The 21,876-nt window shown below is 30.1% G+C and overlaps 1 protein-coding gene and 1 long non-coding RNA gene across 6 annotated transcripts in view; both read left to right on the top strand.

Moving 5' to 3' along the window:
• The window catches only part of LOC107443910 (heterogeneous nuclear ribonucleoprotein R), a 37,784-nt gene extending 19,960 nt beyond the window's left edge, over positions 1-17,824 (top strand). For 2 of the 5 annotated variants that reach the window (XM_071180966.1, XM_016057937.3), the window contains exons 7-12: positions 1,255-1,460; positions 3,206-3,501; positions 5,037-5,110; positions 5,201-5,394; positions 9,369-9,525; positions 17,630-17,824. In XM_071180966.1, the coding sequence (XP_071037067.1) occupies positions 1,255-1,460; positions 3,206-3,501; positions 5,037-5,110; positions 5,201-5,394; positions 9,369-9,525; positions 17,630-17,649 (947 nt within the window). In that variant the 3' untranslated portion in view covers positions 17,650-17,824. Of the gene's footprint in view, positions 1-1,254; positions 1,461-3,205; positions 3,502-5,036; positions 5,111-5,200; positions 6,069-7,443; positions 8,035-9,368; positions 10,371-17,629 lie in introns of those variants that run through there. The other 3 variants (XM_016057936.4, XM_016057935.4, XR_015435953.1) reach the window with 2 other exon arrangements.
• Positions 17,825-18,832: 1,008 nt separating this feature from the next.
• LOC147806551 (uncharacterized) lies at positions 18,833-21,856 on the top strand. Its single transcript, XR_015435955.1, has 2 exons — positions 18,833-20,584; positions 20,921-21,856. It is a non-coding gene; the product is annotated as an uncharacterized LOC147806551 (long non-coding RNA).
• Positions 21,857-21,876: the final 20 nt, after the last annotated feature.

Below are 21,876 nucleotides of genomic sequence, written 5' to 3'. Positions count from 1 at the left end.
TCTCAGTTTTCTTGACCTTTGGCTCTGAGGTACAAAAGCAGATGTTCTGGTTAGGTGGTCAGCCGAACGCGAAACACCCAGTATTTAGTTCCCAAACATGCTTGGTACTCATTTATCTACCCACTGAAGGGCTGAGTCAACTTAGCCCGGCCCGAGGATTGAACCCTGTGGCACAAAGTGCAGCTACTCGGCCACCAGTCGTCATTATGACAACTTGCAAACCCTTATTTATTGAATAAAACATTTATAAAAACAAGTTGTGCAAGTATTTTACCAGTAATGATGCTTTTGCTCAAAAATAAGTTAATTAAAAAAAAAATTACAATGGTTTGTTAGTATTCAAAATAACTTATTGGTGCTTAATTTTTTTGAGGAAAGTTTTTATTACGCTATACTGAGTATCTTATGAAATCTAACACTGAAAGACTCAATTTAATCCCTCCTATCTGGTTTAACAGACTGTTTATATAGTAGTTAGTGTTAATTCATTAACTCTTTTGCGAAGGGAGTTGCAAGCACCCGCATATCGCTAAGTCCTGCAGTCTGTTTTGTGACTACTTGTCCAGGATAGTGGGGGTTTTGCTGTTTTACTGAAATGTGAATGTGTCCTTCTGCTGTTGGCACCAGTTCTGAACAATACTGGTAAATAGGGAAGCTAGATAACAGGGATCCATGTTGAAAATAATGAAAGATCAAGGAAGAAAAGTGAAACGGATTTTATTCAAAATGGCATAAGAGGAATTTTTTTCCAAAATTCGAGCATTTTGAAATTGATTAATAGAGTGCGCGATCTTCTCGCGTTGATAATTTTTTAATGCGAGAAAAGAAAAAAATAAGCGAGATTCTCGCGCTGTAGTGAAGATACTGTAATATGTGATGGCCAGGAGTGAGTGTTTTATACTGGCGTGAAAGGATTAGGGTATTTACTCTTATGTATGATTATGTCCTTTATATAAAAATATGTAAAACAATGGATTGCCAATTTTTTCTAATAAAATAACTGGTCTCAGTGTTCAATTAAAATCACAAGTTTCAATTTAAAGGGTACAATTTAGTTTTTTTTTTTTTAAATTATGTTATTGGTCTACTCACTCTTAAGTATTAATTATATTATTCTGGTTAAAATGAAAATATTTATTTTGGTCCACTGAAATCTAGTATTATTACTGCCAAATCTAAGTAATTAAATTGTTATTCTGTTAGAAAAAACATGTTTTTTTTTTCCTTAAGTAAACTTATTTGTCTGTTTTTCAGCTGGACTGTCCGAGGTCATAATCTACAGTACTCCTGACGATAAAAGAAAAAACAGAGGCTTCTGCTTCTTAGAGTATGAATCTCATAAAGCAGCTTCTTTAGGCAAAAGAAAGTTAGGCACTGGCCGTCTTAAAGTTTGGGGCTGTGATATTATAGTGGATTGGGCTGATCCACAGGAAGAACCTGATGATGAAACAATGTCAAAGGTAAGTCCATTTTCTCTTTTACTGATCACAATATTTAAAGTTTTTCTTGAAATTAGATTAGGTTTTTATAGTATTGGGAATATGCAAAATGTATAAATCCCATCTTTTCTCAGAAATGGTTTAAATGCATGTTTTACTTGGTTGGGTATACCTACAAGATATTTAAATAATTGTTTCCATTAAGTGAACTGAAGTAGAAAAAGTTGTTATTTGTGGGAAATTAAAATGCTTTCAGCTTGTTAAATTACCTTTTGGTGTAATATTAGACAATCATCAGCTTTTAACTGTAGGTTTAGGTCTGGTAGCTTAAGCTACTTCAAGTCTGATAGAGTGAAACACTCAGGAAAGACCACTTCTGAATACCACTACTTTTTGGAGGTACAAATTTTCTCCATAGACTTTTTTTGTTAAAGAAAGCGTTTTGGCAGGTTGCGTAGCGTTTTTTAAAGGTACTTATTTTCGTTTTTTTAAAAGCCCTGAAAAGTGCTTTTTTTCATAGGGTGTTTTTAAGAGGTGTTTAATTTTTCCCTTTTTCAAAATGAGATTTTTACTTTACTATGCTGATTTTCGCTTCGAATTATGAAAAAAGACATAGTTCACATTGTTCTTTTCAACGTTTTCATAATTAATTCAACCCCAATCTATTTCGGCGTATAGTCTCCGCAGCATATGAAAACGCCACTCGTTTTACATGATTCAAAATTTCATGATTGCTGACAATTGTCAGGAACCAAATGCAGAAAAGATTGTGCTCTGTAAAAAGTTCTGATTTTTTGCTAGCCGCGATCTGGAATTTACTGGAAATACCAAGGTCTAGAAGTTCAGAAAATCATCAATCACATCTATGTCTGTGAATTCTTGTATATTTTATTTAGAAGTATTAGAACTAGAATTTATTTGAAAAATTTTTAATATTTTTTCTTTTAGAATAGTAAATGTGATTAGGCATAAAAGTAAACTTATATATAATTATTCATTTAAATTATTATTCATATAATTTATTTATAATATATTATTCATATAATTTATTTGGAATTTCGAATTTTTCAAATATCAATGATTTAAATTGATGAAGACATTAATTTTTTAAAATGCGTCATTAATGATTTTACAAGAAAATTTTTCCTCAATTAAGGAAACATGGGAAATAAGATTTAAATGTATTCAAATTATTTGTGTGAGGCTCTTATTTAGAAGAGCTCTTTTTGAAGATACAACCTCATGTTGCAGTCCGATTGCACTATAGACTATGCTATCAATGATTTACTTTTAGAGTTGAAAGTTGAATTAGGAAGGGGAAAAAAAGTTATTTTTGAAGAAACAAGCATCTCAAACAAACCTCGTCTCATCTTTTAAACCTAACTAATTTTTATGATATGAAATTGAGTGCAACTTAAACAAACGAAAAAAAAAAAAAAAACGTAATTTGTAAATTTGTTTTTACACCTAATTGTACTACACTGTTGGGATCATTTTTAGAGACATTAAATTTTCAAAGATCTTTCTTGTCATGATGCCAACAAAAGTGATATTTCCGCACAAAATTGACTGAAATTAAAGTAGTTTGTGAAAGTCATGTACCTTTGTTCTGTACTTAAATCGTGTACCTTTGAACAGAGAGTGGTCGCTCCCGAGAGGTTTCAATGCAGTGAGGAACTTTAGTCTCATCACCTTAGGTTGCTTTGACTAAATTTCAATGTATGACGCCTAAATATTTTTGCTGAAATTGATTCTATGTTTTTTAGGTGAAAGTGTTGTATGCTCGTAATTTAACTAATGAATTGACAGAAGATAAGTTGAAGGAGATGTTTGAAGCTCACGGTAAAGTGGAAAGAGTAAAAAAGATCAAGGATTATGCTTTTATTCATTTTGCTGAAAGGGAACCTGCAGTCGCAGCTATGGAAGAATTTAATGGCAAACAATTTGGTGCATCCACACTGGAAGTGTCTCTGGCCAAACCACCCTCAGATAAAAAGAAAAAAGAAGAGGTTCTTAGAAATAGGGAACGGAGAATGATGCAAACTCTTGGCAGAGGCGGCATGTAAGTATGCTTTCTTAATAAATTTTCAGATTCTTATTCAAAATATTTGTTATGAGAAGAAAAGTTTTCGCCAAAAAAATTTGTTTATAAGGATAACTACGCATGTGCATTTTAGATAATAGTTCTAACTAAACTAAACTCAGCGGCGCGACAGCCCTAGAGGGCTAAGGCCTACTGTGCCCATCTCAGTTTTCTTGGGCTCTGGGGTGGAGCAGATGTTCCGGTCAGCTGAACGCAGAACCCCCAGTTCCCTACATGCTTGGTACTCATTTATCGGCCCACTGAAGGGATGAAAGGCTGAGTCAACCCTGCCCGGCCCGGGGATCGAACCAGGGACCTGTGGCGCGAAGCGCTACCGCTCAGCAACCCAGCGTCAGATAATAGTTCAGATTCCTTTTAAAAAAATATTTTATGATGACTATTCATGGTGTGTAGTATTTTTAAAAAGTACTTAAAGGTGCTTATTTTTGATATTCGTTTTTGTATAAGCCCTAAAAGACCCTAATTTGGCTATGCACCCTGCTATTGATCCATGGGCTGTGAGTTTTTTTCAAGGAAAAATAAGTCCTATTAGAATGTTTTCTTCCAGCCCATGTGAAAGAAAAATATGAAGCAGTTTCGCTTCCCCCCCCCCCTTTCTTGGAAGCAATATCTTTTTTATTGTATTGACATAATTCATTCTAATCACATGGGCCATCCAATTCATTCTATTTATTTATTTACTTGTTTTAATTTTCTTTAATTCTTGCAATTTACTTTATTTGTTTCAATTTTCTGGCTATTTAATTCATAGTGTTTAAATAAGTAAGAGCTATGAAGCAACAAATAGGGGAAAAAATTTAATGACTTAGTTTTTTTGTGATTTAATATTTCAATTCTTAAATGAATTTACATAAATATTGGAACCTCATAAAATATTCTATATCTTAAGTGATTTTTTCTGTAATGCTCTTCTGCATTTTAAAAAATTAATTGGGCAGATATGGTTTTTCTCAAGTTAGAAGCAATAAATATCCAGTATCAAGACCACTGTTACAGAAAAAAGCTAGAGAAGCAGCTGAGAAATTGGGAGTAAAGCATTTTAAATCTTTTTCACCTTATCTTAAATAATATTTGATAAAAAAAAATATCAAAAGTAGGGTAAATTTACATTTAAAAACAATTTAATGCAACTCTTCATTCTAATTTACTGAGCGCTGATTTTTCTTAATTATAATTATGCTTATTAGGGATTTAACAAGCTAGGCCCTAAATTAAATGGTTAATAATTTAACAGTAAATAAGTTTTTATTTTATTTATTAGCCTGAAAAAGAGTTGGAAAGTGATACCCTCTGTGACAATTAACTAGTGAAATAAATAACTGTAGAATGCTGTTTAAAAAATAAAAGCTTTTTCTCATCTAATCAAATTTCATAATAATACTATAGCTCATTTAAAAAAATATTCTAAATCAGGTTAACATGAATGTTTTATTTTGACAGTCATAAATCTGTACTTCTTAGGTAAATTTTTATTTTTTTTATTTTTTATGTAGGATGGTTGGAATGTTACCTACACCTCCTCGAGGCAGAGGGGGACGAATGCCTCCTAATGCTCCCAGAAATTATGGTATTGCCATTTTCATTTTTTCTTGCATCTCTTTTAAGAAAAGTTTTTTTTTGTAATGTTAAATATGCTAATGACATGTGTTTTTCCTAGATTATGATTACGATTACTATGGAGGAGGAGGGTTTGGTGATTTTCCTGGAAATGATGCCGGTAGTTATGGTGAACCCCCTTACTATGAAGATTTCTATGCACCCCCTTTTGAGGACTACGGTTTTGATTATGGCTTCAACTCTCCTCCAAGGCCTTATCCTTCTTCTCGTGGTCCACCACCACCCCCAGAACGAGTAAGAATCTTTTGCAATTTGTTACAGCTTGTATAGCTAACTCTAAATTTTTTCCTTCCGTTTTATGCCATTCTGCTACTGCAGACTCAAACCTATTGCACCGCACAGTCATTGAAAATTAATTGGTATAGGGTGTACTTGGGGATTATCCTGTCGGTGTGTCAACACTCGTGAAAATGCGGAGTAAAAAAACCCACAATCTATTTCAACATGCCAAAGGAGGCTCTACTAAAGCAATTGTTCCCTATTTTCAAACGAAAAATTTGACTCTAAAAAAGATGTACTTTTTAGCGATGCCATATTTTTAGAAAAAAAAAAGTGATAAAAGAATATTCATTAGAAACGCTCTTTAAAAAATACTGTGTCTTAATAAGGAGGATAAAAGAAGTTAATAAACAGAGAAACAGAAATGGTTAATTGTTCTTCAAATATAATTTAATGTTATAAATCAAAGTTTTCTAAGTTACTAGTTATCTTTCTTACTGTCCAGAAAAATATAGTCTGTCAGAAATATTCTGTTCATATGCTGCAATATAATAGAAACAGTAAAAGACAAAGCAAATAAACTAACAAATTAAAAAAGTTTTTAATTCTTAAGAAGTGTTGAATAAATGTAATTTTGTGCCTGGATATAATTAAAAAAAAATCAGCAATGCAAAACTTTTAAGTATAGTGTAATTAGAACTGGGCTATAAATCGATATATCGCGACATATCGATTTAACGCCTGCATCGGCATGCCGAGACAGCGACTTTCGTTCCAGGTGATGCATCAAAAATCTGATTTAAGCCGTCGAGTAAAGAAGACGAACGAAATAGCGATACAAGACACGCAAGGATGCCTACTCGCGCTGAGGAAGGCGATGTACGTATCGTTATATTGAAATGGCCTTGATTGATGAGCGGTAGAATCAGTTTTGAGAACATATATCGTGATCTCGCATGTTCGTTTCCGCACCTCTTAGTTTTTTTCTTCTTCTTTGATATCGTTTCTTGTAGATTATTTTCAGTGGGGACTGACTTTGTGATCGCTTGTTTCTTAATTAATTAGGTAAATTTTTTCTTTGAAACAAAACTTTTTTATTTTTAAACGTGAAAATTAATTTTGATATTATATCTTTAAGTATTACTTTACATTATTGAATTTATTACAAACGGAAATCTAATTTAAGGTGCCCATAAAGAATTAAATTTATTAGGCTATTTTTTACTTTATTTTGATTTATTAAAAACTTTTTGGATAAAATAATAATTTAATGGGTTTTTATTACTGATTTTAAATTTATAAATCTTTAGTTGTTTTCATTTTTATAAATAAAATTATAACAAAACTTATTTTTCTTTTGGATTTGGACATAAGTCAATCAACTTTGTTTATTCGAAAAAATTAGTAATGTTTGCGATTGCGACTTCTTTTTTTAAAATCATTTAGCAATTCGTTTTATTAAAGAGTATAATCGTGTTTTTTTAATTTTCTTTCGATATTGTCAGTTGAATATATTATCGAATATCATAATTCTTTTGTTTTTATTTTTAAGAAATCAAACCTTACTTTGTTTTTTCGTTCAGAATTCGGTAATTATTCAATTTAACTTTATTATTAACGTGAAATAATAATGATAAAAAATAGTGCTGTTTTAAAAGATTTTTTTTTTTTAAAATTTATTTAGCACTTTGTTTTAAGCACACAAATAATTTTTAACGAACTTATTTTTTAAATTTTCTTTCTGTATTGTTAGGTAAATATTTTGATAAGTATCAATTTCATTTACTTTTTTATTACTTATTTTTAAACTAAGAAATCTTTCGTTATTTGCGCGATCATTTTTAGAAAATATTACATTAATATCTTTCTTAAGCAAAATATATACATCAAATTCATAAATTGATTTAAATCAATCTGAGTATGAAGTTTTGATAGAAATCCGACTTTCTGCGCCTTACAAGTAAATGAATTTCAAAAATACTATACCGCGATACATCGCTATATGGCGATACAAAACTGACGATGCATCACGATATAAAATTTCTTATATTTCCCAGTCCTAAGTGTAATCTAATAATTTCAATTTACCAAATTTAGCTTTTCCGTTTGCCTTTTCAACTATAAATTTGCAAGCCGTGTGCAAGTTTTAGAACTTTAAAAATATGTGTAAAAACTATTTCTAATAGTGTTAAGTAAAAAATATGATTTTAGATTTTTTATTAAATCTATTCAAATTCTATGTATAAAAAACTTATAAAGTACTTTTCCAAAGAAGAAATATATATTTAGCCAAATATTTCACAAACATTCAGCCAACCGAATATTCATTACATCCCTACTTAGGAATTCTGAAGTTTCTTAAGATTAGGCATGGTTAAATGACAATACAGTAGATGCCATAACTCCAATTTATTATATTCGAATTTTTTGCTTTAGACGCAAATGTTTTAGTTATGACGATCAACAATGGATTTTCTTCAAGTTTTGGAAATTGAAATATCTCTTAATCTATCAATTCTTGCTTTTAAGTAATATGAATTATTTTCTAGTTACGCTTCAATTAACGCATGGCCCTTTGCTCGAATATCTCTTAAAGTAAATGCATTTACATTTAAATGCATCTACCTCTTTTTTTTTAAAAAAAAAAAAAAAAAACATTTATCTTTTTTTAAGACAAGAATTGAACTATTGGAAACATTAATTTTAGATATTGATATTAATTAGGTGCGTGGTAAACATTTTACATTGCTATTATTTTCATACAATTTTTGTGTTTTACTTTAGAATTGATAGTTCCTTTTCATCTCTAATAGTTGACGTATCTTTGAAGACTCATTTTTGTAAGTTTTATCTCCTCACAACTCTACAAATGTTCTAATTTTTGACACACATGCTCGCTGGCTCAAACCAATAATCTAGTCTATCAACTTAGAATTGTGTGATGAAAAGAGTTATACTGGCAAGTCATCCTTTTTACATCTGAAGTAAGCAAGGACCTTGTTCTGACTGTTTTTGTGGTTTTCTACCATTCTGAGATTGCATCAGTTTTTTTCTGAAATCCTGTTTGATGATGCTTTTTCAACTTGAAGGTTTTTTATAACTGATGTTAAGCAGCCAATCCAATTGTGGGTATATGACTACTAATATTCAACTCCATAGCCTTGTAATTTTGAACCCAATCCAAAAGACGAGAGAGTTCCTGCATTAGGTATTGGGGGAAATTTGATTTGAGGAGGACTTTTTGATGGAAATAACCCGCATTTGTGTTATATGGTGAGGTAAACCACGAGAACCTCCCACTGTTAGTCTGACTACAATGAGACTCTAACCAACGATCCATCTACCGTAAAGAATATTTTACGTCAGCACTGTGGTCTGATAAATAAAAAAAATGTAGCAACCTTTTTTATTTCTTAAGTAATTTTAAAAACTATCGGATCGAAGTTCTGGCTTGTTTTATTTTGAGACACAGTATGACTTAACTTTAAATTTACTCATATTAATTAATTTTTTAAATATATTTTGCTGGAGAGCAGGATTACATGCAATACCTTAGCAATACATTACATGTAATACCTTAGCAATACAATAGCAATGCATTACATGCTTACTATAGCAATACGTGCCTACAATAGACATGCTTACAATATAACTTTTTTTTTTTTATTGTGTAGATTAAAAAGTTTTGTATGGAAAAAATTATTATTTTTTCTTCACTTGGCTACATTTAAATTAGAAAGTATATATATTAATAATTCAAAAATTAATTAAATTATTTTTTTTAATAGGAGACCGTTTGGTTTCACCCAACCAACTTTACACGTTTGAGGGTCTTTTTAAGAATTATAGCTAAATGTGAATGTATCTCAAGTTTTTTAGTTAGAGATTTTCACATGTCTTTAAAACTTAGGAGGATATGCTTTCCCATATAAAGTTGTGTAAAACATTATTTCATGTATTTGTTGTGCTAAAAAGTTTTCTTTTTTTAGGTTCCTCGATCTGGTGGAAGAGTTGCTCGTTCTGCTCCACCCAGAGGTTCACCCGGCCGAGGAGGTAGAGGTGGACCTCGTGGCCGGGGTGTAGCTCGAGGAGGAATCGGTAAGCCTATGGGGCGTGGTGGTGTCAAACCCAGGGGCACTATGGCTGGTAAGCGTAAGTTTGATAGTGGTCAACAGAACCAGGGGGCCTCCAAGCGCCGCTTCCAGAATAGCCGAGGGTCTATGGGTAATTCCTGGGGTTCACAGCCCATACCTCAACAACCACGTGGCGCCTCTGGGGGCGACGTCGAGTGGTACCAGGACTCCTTTGGCCAGCAGTGGTGATTTTAAAAAAAACATATAAGTGAACTTTCTATAATTAACAGACTTGGCATTTCCCAAGACTAGTTCTTATTTGCTTAACTGGCAGGCAGAGTGGATTGGGCAACATGTGGGAACGCCTAATAATTTAATCAATTTGGGATGTTGTGTTACTTTGTAAAATAAAAATCCACATGCTGGCCTGGCCTGTTCCCACATTTAGGCCCCCCACTCTGCTGGCTTACTATCAATTTTATTGTCAACTATTACAGACTAAAGTAGCTGTGTAAAACTCATGTGTATCTCTTTAAGTGAAATTGTAATCATTTATGGATCTACTCTCGAGCAAATGTCATGTGTTTCTAATCATTTGAGTGTGTGTGTGTATCATTATGTAATTATGTGATTGCACAATTTTTACTCTTTAGTTTTTTTCCCTTTCTTCCATTCTGCAATATTCAAAATCTGCAAAAAACCAAAGCATGTAATCATGTGGAACTAGTGAAATTTTTTATACAAAAGAAATAAATTCTTCCCAATCATCCTTTAGTCCAATTGTTATAAATCTTATGCTGTATAAATTTTCTTTGAAGTTGTTTGAAGAAGTGCATTTAATTTTAACAATGTAACACTTAAGTTCAGTGTATTAGTGTCATGTATATTAACATAAAAGTAAAGAAAAACTTTGTCTTATTAGTGTATTTTCTTTTCCCAATTTACATTATTGCTGGACTTGTTTTAGTTTACACTTTTTTTTCTTCATCCTCCTTTAAATCTTCATATAAACGGGAGAGTGCTCGTGCTAGTGATATTTTTTATTCATTTTTAAATCCCTTTAAATGGCAAAATTCCAGCAATTTGATTATAAAGATATTTCAGAAAGGGTCTTCTGAATATTTAATTTTTGTGCAATACTCCAATCTTTAACTTCTGTCTAAGGCAAAAATGATTAAATAAAATAAGTATTGCATATTATCTTCCAATAATTTTATAATTTAAGTTTATTTCTTTACTAATTGTTTAAATTAAGAGAAACGTTTGTGAAAGTGATTAAGGTTTCACTGCTCTGCTAAATTAATCTAAGTAAACATTCTATAAAATTTGCAATTATATTTTGAATTCTAGAAATTTCGACAATAAAATTTCTCTGCAATCAGTTACACTTAATATTTCTTAATTCAGGAGAAGGAATCATCTTAGATCAGAATGCTTTTATTTTACAACTGCAATTTTTTGATTGGCATTTAGGAATTGGCTGTATTCAGCAATTTCTTATGAACATAGTCAGTGCTAAAATGAGCAGAAAATAAATGTGAAATGTAAAGCTAACTTTACAGTAGTTGCAATGAAACAAGAAACAAAAATTTCTATCAAAATTAATGTTTCAAATTGCAGCATTTATTTATTGCTAATATTTCATCATTATTAAAAATTGGAAGAAAGACAAATTTCAATTTGTGTGGGTGTCTATGAAAAATCAAAACCAAGAATGCAGAACTAAGTTGAGAACTAATACACATTCTGATTAGAAGTATTCATTTTCAAATTAGTGGAATACAAAAGTAAATCATTTAATTCTGTCTTTTTTATTTTCATATTAGTTATTTCTTGTTCAGAAGATGTCATTTTTAAAAATAAAAAAAAAAATAATTATGATAAATGCTTTTAGAGGGATTAACTTTTTTTAAGAAAAATAAACATTATAAATCTGAGAATGAAAGGTTATGAAAAGTAAATTGTTGATGGTGAGATTTTTATAAATCTCCACTATCTCTTGGGGATCCAATCTTTTGAATTCAATTTTTTTCAGAGTTTGCCAGAGATTTGGATTTTTGAATAGTCTAATGTAGTGTAATAATAATGAAAGTATTTTAAAGTTTTGAATTTCTAATGCTCAGCAAAAAGTTAAAGCAATCTGTGACAAAATTAAAAATTTTATCATAGTTATATGTGCATTAAATATTGCATCATTTAATTATCTGTGGCAGTCAGCAGCAAAAAAAAAATAAATTATTTAAGAATTTGGTGTTTTGCATGGTGCAAAGCATTTTTAAAAGCCCTTAAAGGTGCTTTTTTTTTCATTGGAGGTTTTTGAAAAAATGCTTATTATTCTCCTTTTGAAAATTAGATTTTTTTTCTTTATCATGTCGATTTTTAACACGCATTAAACAAAATAGTAGTTTTCATATTGTTCTATTCAACAATTTCACAAATCATTCAACCACTATACATTTCGGTGTAACGTCGGTCCGTAGCGTATGCAAGCACTAATCATTTCGCACGTTTGATGAAATATTTGCGAGTCTGCATGTGCATCCATTGAGTTGGGTTAAGTGAGATTCTAGTACTCTCACTTTGAAATCGAACCGAAAATTCTCTTGATCTTTTTATAGTAACTAATATAATCAATAAAAGAACTTTGTCAGAAACTAGTAATTTAATATGATCATGTGAAGTCTTTGAAAATTATTTTGCATCTTGATAGTGTATATAGTGCTTAAAAATATTTTTTTATTGTTTAAAAAGTACTTAAAAGGTGCTTATTTTTTGTTGGAAGTTTTGACTATGCACCCTGGTTTTAAGTATATTATGTAGCATTGGAATTTATTGTTGTAGTGTAATTCCATTGTAAATTAATTTAAAAAAGAAAGATTTTTGCAAATTTATGTGTAGGAAAGCAAATAAAATGCCACCAATCTTACCTTATAAGGGATTTTAACCTTTCGCTTATGGTTGATACAGTTAATGGACAGGCTTTACCATTCTAATTGCCACAAGCATAGAAATTATAAAAAATGCTTTTTATAATGATAAAAAATCAAATGATCCATTAACAACTTTGGATGATACATTCTTTTCATTTTTAAGTATGCATAAATATATATGAATTCTCTCAGTCCAATATTTTTGGTGGGTTGACTTGCTGTTATAAGTCTTTTTTAATGTGTTATTCAATTACAAAGTAGTGATGTATGTTTTGACCCAAATCAGCATTTGAAAAATTATAGGTCTATCCTTAGAAATAATAAAAGACAAACTGCTTATTTATACCTATTTTGTCCAACATTCAGACATACAATAATTTATTTACGATATATATTGCAACATTTAAAAAAGGACTTAGATAAATCTAAAAAAAAGGGTCATTTTGAATTTGATTGAACTAAACAAGGAGTCCAAATGACTACCCTTGTCATCTTGAATTGAAGATTAAATATTTACTTTTTCATCTTGTTCTTTTAAAAATAAAACATCAGCTTACAGGTTTTGTAGTTGTCCTGATATTCCTGGATAAAATATTTTGTAAATTTTAAGCTTCTCATCCTGATATTCATGCTTCTGTGCATTTGCTGATTATCCAATTCTCAGCGAGCACAAAAGCAATATGAATCATTAATTTGAAGAACCAAAGGATTTGGATTTTTGATCTAATATCGTTTTAATTATTAATACTAGTTAAAACCACAAAACTTATAGACTCGACAAAGTATTCACACTTCATTGTTTTAAACTTTGGAGGAATTCAGTCATTAAGAAAAAAACTCATTTAGCTGTTTTTGCATTACCAAATTTTCATGGTGATGTATACGGTGTTATACGCCTATTTACAATTTTCAGCAAACGCTGTTACAAATCTTGAACGATGCTTCACATTTTCGTGGTAATTTATTCACTTTATTTTTAAAATGATTTAATCAGCAATACAGTAATAACTTATTTTGAAATGTTGAGTTGAAGGATTATCCTGAACTTAAAATGTGAAGTGATATATGTTTTCTCTTTATCTTGAAAATTCGGAATTCTTGAACTCGTTTACAAATTAAGATAATTTTTGATAATTGTAAATATTAACTAGTTTTTTTTTTCTTCCTTCTCCCTGCAACAGTGCTATGAAAATAAGTTTTTTTTTTCTTTTGCGATAAAATTTACCTTAATACTTAAGTAGAGCAAATTTTACTTTTTTTATTTTTAAATGTACTCTGGCATATGTCTACTGATCCCAATAATGTCCTGATTCTTTCTTTGGCCCACTATGAAGTGTGATCTTAAACTCAATATTATATTTAGAAGGGGGGGAAATAAATAATAAAGACGTAACCACATTTTGAAAGAAATATTACATTAAACTTTCTATTCTAAATAAAGTAATTCTGAAATTAAAGATAAAAAATTATGTTTTGTTTTTCTTTTGTGATAAAATTTGGCCGTAATACTTAAGTAAGGAAAACTGCATTTTTTTTAAATTGATATTTTTTTATGTACTCAGGCATATGTCCTGATTTTTTCTTTGACCCACTACAAAGTGCAATTAATGTACTTGGCATTAGTCTACTGATCCAAATAATGTCCTGATTTTTTTCATTGGCCCACTACAAAGTGTGATCTTACAACTCAATATCTTTAGGAAGGGGGAAAAAACGTATGAAGACATAACTACATTTTGAAAGAAATGTATTTGTTTGAACTTAAGATTTGTTTGCGAAAATTCTAAACAATATGCAGTAATGGAATTGGTACAAATAGGTAGGCACAGTCATACCATTGTTTTTGGTTGAATAAATCTGCAGAAATAACTTTTGATATGACTTTGAACTTTTTTGCAGAAATAACTGAATAACTTTTGATTTAATAATCAGATCTTCACATTTCTAATACCCAATTGTAATGGCTCAATGGGATGACCTCAAATATGCTAATTCATAAGTGAAGAAGATACTTTAAATTACGAAATCAGACATAACGCTTTCTCTGAATGAATATACCAATCTTTCCGACGGTTTCGGATTTCTGACCCCCAAAATAGGGCCCCAATAGTTAGGCCAGGAGAGCCCTCTAAATTTGGACCCCTTAATTTTACTTTTTGCATATTTCGCTATATCTCGAGAACTTTTTAATCGAATTGATACATTTTTGGAAAGAATTATAAAAATGGTATATACGAAGATATAAATGTATTTTAGTGTATATTTATTATTTAATTTAATAATGATAGGAGAATACATTGATTAGCTCCTGAGAAATTGAATTCCAAGGTCATATTTTTAAAATTCGATTTATCAGGAACTATTTGAATTATTTTGGTTAAATTTTGTATTTTGCCATGTAAATTTATACTTAAAATGATGCAAGAACTGGTATACCTTACAGTTCAAAATTTTTTCGAAAATTATTAAATAAAATAATAATAAATATTTAATGGTTATTTTTTTTACATGGAATTACCTTAAATAAACTAATTTTTTAATAGTGTGCAAAAATTTTTTAAATTCGATTGAAAAGTTTACGACATTTAAAGGAAGACTCAAAAAGTGAAATTAACATCCTGGACTGGACAAGAGGGACATTCTAGATAACCCACTTTTGGTGTCCAACTTCCTCCGGGTCATGAATTTCATGGACAATGTTTAACCCTGCTAATTTTTGGGATAAGGAAGAAGAGAAGAGAGCATATTTGAGACCCCCCCCCCTTGAGCCATTAAGATTGAGTCTTAAAAAGTTAAGATCCGATCATTAGATCAAAAGTTATTCAAGGTGGTCCGTTTTATGCGCACTACGTATACTAAGATGCAGTTTTTAGTTTAGTTAGAAATCACTATTAGTAGAGGAAAAAATATGAGAAGAATAAACTTAGGAGAAATTGGGACTTACAATATAAACAAAGAAAAAAATGTTCTTAATTAGAAAAGTAGTCCTCTAATCTGTGCATGTCATCAAAATCCTATTTATGTATTGAATCCTATTATAGTAATGATTTATGTCACAAATATGATTAAAAGTTGATTATTCCCCCCCCCCAATCCCTTTTAGTTCTGAAATGAGGGAAAATACTCCAGAAATGAATTCTGTTGGTTTGTAACACAATTAGAATGGTTATCTTTTAAATTCTTAACAAACTGCATAATGATACTGCTCAAAATTCCCTCAAATCTTTCTAAAGCCTTTACTCATTAAAAAAAGCATTTTATACTTACAATTTTCCCCAGCTTGCTTTTATTTGTTAACTATTATTATTATAAAAACATTCTTTTTATCATTGTATTCTGTCATACATTTTTTTTAAATACCTTATTTTGTTCTGTTTCTTTGAAATGACATTCATACGCATGCATGTTTTCTGCACTTTACTGTTTGTTTTGTGACATTGCTTCTTACATGTTGTCTTTTTAATTTACGTATGTTCATTTCTTCATTTTTTATTTCCCTTTTAATTTCTGTTCAACATAATAGCTTTTAAAATTTTGAGCCCACTGTAGATAGGTCGACATTTCAGATGCAACTGAAACCTAACTTAAATATATAAATTAAGATTAATACGTCTTTTAATTACTTAGTTTCCTAATCATTAAGTGGCAATATATGTTGTAGGTCTTGATTCATAGGCCTTGCTTAAACTCACTGAAGAGTTTTTGCACAACGAGTTAAGTTTTTTTTTCCAAATATGCTTGATGCACAAGTTATGTATTGGCTGTCTTCCTAAACCATCGGGGACGAGGGGGTATGTAGAAAGTTTTAATTTAAATTCCGTTTCTGAACAACAAAAAAAAATCTTTTTCACCCCGGTCTGCTATTTACTATATTTGTCATATATACTTGCTGAAGTTCTTAGGTAATATTAGATCTTGTTTGTTTAATCAAGTCTTAATGCTCTGTTTAAGTTACAAAGCATTGTTTAAAATTGTCCTCACTTTTGCAAATTGTTGTACAATGTAGGTGAATTACAATTTAACGTTACCATAGTGATATGTGAAAAACACTTGTTTGTTTTGCTGGAGAGCATGCTAGTCAAAATATGGCTTTCTGGGCTAAATAAAAGTTCCTGTGATCCCCAAGTATTATTTTATACCTTTATCGACTCATAGTCTTTGTGGCATTTGACAATATAAGTACAGTGCGCAAAAGAGTAAATACCTTCGATAAATTTGAGCAGATTTTCATATACTAGAACCTAATCTTAATAATTTGGGGGGGGGTATATTAAGTTACAAGATGAGACACAAAACCTTTCTTTGAATAAATGTATCTTTTTTTCTTTCTTTGAATTTGGATTCTTAACTCCCAAAATAGGATAGTTTAATCAAGAGAGAGGTCGAAATGTCCGACCTTTTAGTTGTAATTATACTTTTTGCGTATTTCGCCATATCTCGAGAACTGAAATTTTTTTTCACACAATAATAAAATTCAGATAATTCTATGCTAAAGGTAATTTTTAATTATTATTTAATAATGGTGGAAAAATTTTGAATTGTAAAGTATACAAATTTTAACATCAATTTAAATATGAACAAAATCGGTCTAATAGTTTCTGTGAAATGGAATTTTTTTTTTTAAAAAAGAAATTGTATATTTAAAATTAGATTTAACAGGAGCTATTTGACCGATTTTGCTCAAATTCTGCATTTAGTCATATAAAATTACATTCTTTAAAAAAAATTTTATACTTTACAATTCAAAATTTTCCGACTATAAATAAATATTTATTAAAAGTTATATTTTGCATGAAATTATCTTTGGATAAACGAATTTTTCGGGAATCCATATTCGATAATTAAAAAAAAATGGAAAATCCGATCAGTTAATCAAGGTGTTTCGTTTTTTTTTTTTTTTTTGCACTCTGTACAAAAATTGGATTTCAAAACCTGGCAAATTGATATTGATGATTTTAGAGAAAAATTTATATGCTGGATATTATAGCCTGTAGAAACAACTAAATCTTCGAATATATATAAAAACTCGCGCTACAATTTATTTTCATGGGATTTAAATGTTGCAAGATTATTTATAGTCGTAAGTTTAAGCGATACCGTTTCAATTGCATCTCGAGCTGTATTTTTACAATTTACTAAAAGGCAAGGGTTGTTCAGAGAGGCAATGAAGTGCAGAAGATATGCCTGCTGCAATTATTACTAACTTCTCTAATGTGTGGCTTTTTCTTTCTTCCTCTCTTCGTGCAGTGGATGTTTACTCGGTGTGAAGTGTTGTCGTACAGCTGGAAGAATCAAATGATCTAGTTTTGTATTGTTTTTGTGATCGACCATTCGTATGGCAGCCTAGCGGACTTTATTTTGTTTACAGGGGAAAAAAAGTAACTAATGCTGTGATCAAGCTTGTCTGCCAATTATATTTGAATAAATATCTGTTTTTATGTATATTTATCTCATTTTTTACTAATTAATTACTTCATCACTGAAGCATTAACACATAATGGATATTGAAAAGAAAAAAAAACATTTTTTTAAAGGTTGAAATATGAAAACCATAAATTCGAACAAAATCATCTTAAAATCCTATATGGCGAAGGAATAGGCCTTTTAAACAAATATTTATTTGAAAAAACTAAGCGAATAGAAATCTAGAATGTGCGTGTTTGAGCCAATTATGTTATGAAAATTAATCATACGCATTTCCTAATTAAAAAATTCGACTTTTGATTTCCTCCATTGTTAGGAGGCAATTCATTTAATTTTTTCTGTCCGTATGATAACAGCAGTTGTGTTACGTTTATATGAAACACATCTAATTTAATATTGCTGAGCATTTATTCTGTGCCAAATTTGATAGATATTTTTATTATTTATTCATTTTCAGTACAATCAAATAAACGATCTTTCAGCTGGATTTTTTTTTTTTTTTTTAAACCTATAAAAAGTATTGGTATGTTTTATTTCATCAAAAATTTACCTTTTTTTGTTAGAAAAATACAGAGATGATTGTGCTCCGGAAATCCAAGATCCAGAAGTTTAAAGAAATCGATCATATTTATGAATAAAATTCTTCTATAATTTATTTAGAAATATTTGAACTAGAATTTATGCTTGGCATATTTTTTATTTGTAAATATTTTTTCTGGTAGAATAATAAATGTAATTCGAGATAAAAGTAAACTTATACATAATTTTTAATTTAAATTATGCTGCATATAATTTCATGTTTTGAAAATATCAATGACTTAAATTTATGCAGACATTAATTTTTTGAAATGCAATATTAATGATTTTACTCAAGAAATTTTCCGGACTTTTGAGTTACATGACTGAAAATATCAAAATTCTTTGAGCCTACGATTCTAGAAATGGATAAGTACTCAAAAACCATGTACATATTACACATATTATTTGTTCATTTTTAATATTAAAAAAAATGTCATTTTGCTGGAATTTTTTTTTTTTTTTTTTGAACCTGTAAAAAGTAATGGTATGTTTTATTTCAATTAACTGTTTTTGTTAGAAATATATAATTTTTTGAGCATAAGATTCTAAAAATGAGTAAATAGTTTAAAAAAAAACACATTACACTTATAAGAAAAAGCATGTTTCGATATTTTCAGTCCCACCTTTATTTGCAAATCTTTAGATTTCTATATCATCCCCCCCCCCCTACCGGAATAAGAATTTGTGACTCTTGATGTGCATTTTAAAGATATATAGTATCTTCTACGATTACGGAGCAATTAGCAAATACTTAAACAGAAATGCTGAATAAAGAGAAATTAAAATTTCCAGATAATGAAATTTTGTTTCATTTCTGGCCATATTTCAACTTGTTTTTGTGCCTGTCCTTTAAAAATGTTTCTCCTTTCGGAAAAAAAAGATGGTAGCCCAAGTGTCTCATTGTTGGGATTTGTGTTACAAAATAGTTCTTTTTTTACCCCACATTTATCAATCATATAAATATTTATAATTAGATCTTAAGTCTGATTTTAAATCAATTTTTTTTAAAGCTAAAGTGGTATATAACATTCATTTGGGATAAACAAATATGTACAGCGAAACCTCCAAGAAAGACCACTTCTGTATAGCGAACTCTATGTACTACCACTTAACGACCGGGCAAATAAGGAAACGTGAAAAAATTTGAACAAAACCAATAAGTCCGACTCAACTGTATTCTATTCGAAATATTTCTGAGTGACTTTTATCTGAGAGCTCTTTCAGAGATTGGCAACCTCGTAGTACATTCAGTGGTTTACTTTTAGATAGCAACTAAATATCTCAAATAAACTAACCTCTTCTCATTTTTTAAAGCTGACTAATTATTATGATATAAAATGAAATGTAAACTTTAAAAACGTGATTTTTTATTTGTTTAAAATAGCTCTATCATTCATAATTTGTTTTTACACATAATATGTATAAGAAAAGATCATTTTTATTGACTCTTTAAATTTTATTCATCAATCCGGTTTTCACAGACGACTAAAATGCAACTATTTTCGGCTTGAGGTGACTGGCAATTTTTATATTTTTTGCCTGAGAAGTCTTAGAAAGGCAACTATTTTCAGGAAAAGGAGACTTTCCTGTACTCCTAGCGATGTTTTATTTTTTAAAGCATAAATTAGATTGAAAACCTGCGTCCCGCGGAATCTTCTGAACACACTGATTTCCCCCTCCCCTTAAAATAATGAAAATTGTAAATTTGAGTCATCACTTTTTAAGTTCGTTCAATTTGCACAGATTCCATTGTTAAGTCTCGTTTCTCAATCGCATTTTAATGGTTATTGCTAAAAAGTCCCACATGATCTTAAAAACCCCTATTTTTAATACGATATTACTATGCTTGAATTTAGGATTTGAGTAATCACTTTTGGCAATATATATATCTAATATATATAATTCTCTTACGTGGCTCCCAAATTTTGGCTGTATTTCTTTTCCGCCGGTGGCAACGTTTGTTTTGTTTACGTTACTATTTCTCTTACACGGCGATTCGACCAATGATTGCCGTTAAAAATGTCACATGCCAAATCTAGCTGAGGTGGCTCAACATATAGCGCTTTTAAAAACTGAAATAACCAGAGAGCATCAGCTGCGGCAACTACTATTACGCTAGGCAGCAGTGAGTAGTCTTTGTCGATAAATCTCTATTTTAGTATTTTGTCGAAAGCGCTTTTTTTCACGAATTTATATACAGTAGGGAACCGATTATCCGGAACGATCGGGACCATCGCTGTTCCGGATAACTGATTTTTCCGGTTTTCTGAATCGCTACAAAAAGCCGTTTTTTTATTGTTAAACCCAGCTAAAAAAAAATTTTTTTTTTGGAAATAATCTTAAAGAGAAGAAAAAACGATAGAGTAATACACTAATGATTATTTCCAAAATGATGGTAAGGTAAACATCTTTCAAAAAAGAACGAAAAATCCTAAAATCTTATGAGGAAAAATTTTTTTTTTTTTTAAAAATGGCGGGAAAATTTATCGAATTTCGTTCCGGTTTTCTGATTTCCGGATAACGGGTTCTGTACAGTATTACGAATTATACTATAGCACATTTCTAATAGGTTTAACGAATTACATGTTATTTATTTTAATGCCTTAGTATTTACTAAAAAGATGTATTTTTTTAAAAAAAAAAAGGTTTTTATATGGATTCGAATGATTGTTTTGAATTATTAGAATTTTGTGCATTTGCAATGTACCTCAGTTAGTAGCGAGCGAAGCAAACCATATAAGATTGCGTAGCAATTTTTGGGGGTTACCGAGCAGGGGGCGCAGCCCACTAGTATATATGTATTCCAAATATCATATAATCATTATACATAATCATCATAAATCATTCTATAAAAGCCTTTTTTTTTAAAATTAATTCTAGTAATTAAAAATATTTAATTTTCTGCAAATATAATAATTTTTTTGATACAAAAATTTAGTGCTAGAACACTAACGTTTATATTAAAATTATCACATTTGCCCCCAACTTGACTATTCAATCAACCACAATTCATTTCGGCCTACCGTCGTTCCGTAGCGTATGAAAGTCGTACATGTTTGATGAAATACTTGCGAGTCCGCATGTGCGTCTTCTGAGCTGGATTCGGTGAGATTCTAGCACTCTCATGTGCAACTTGACTGCATTTTGCAATATATTCTCCATTTCAGGCTTCATATTTCAACCTCATTTATCGAACCGAAAAATCTCTCGATCTTTTTATAATGGCTAATATAATCAAGAAAAGAGTACTTAGTCAGAAACTAGTTATTTTATCATGATCATGTAAAGTCTTTGATATATTTACGAATTTTTTATACACTCAAAAGAAGACACTTTTGCTACTACTCGCATATAAATTTGGCTGCCACTAGAGAGTGCAGCCGATTGGCATGTACAAATGTGCATTTAAAAAATGTAATTAAGAAATAATAATAAAACCAGCTTGAAATAAAAACTGCGAAAAATATAAAATAATTTTATTGAAATAAAAG

The sequence above is a fragment of the Parasteatoda tepidariorum genome, chromosome 8 (assembly GCF_982258835.1).
Source record: "Parasteatoda tepidariorum strain Cologne lab strain chromosome 8, Ptep-v5.0, whole genome shotgun sequence".
NCBI classification, from domain to species: Eukaryota; Metazoa; Arthropoda; class Arachnida; order Araneae; family Theridiidae; genus Parasteatoda; species Parasteatoda tepidariorum.
Note: the sequence above shows the minus strand (reverse complement) of the source record. Positions and strands in the feature narration are given on the sequence as shown.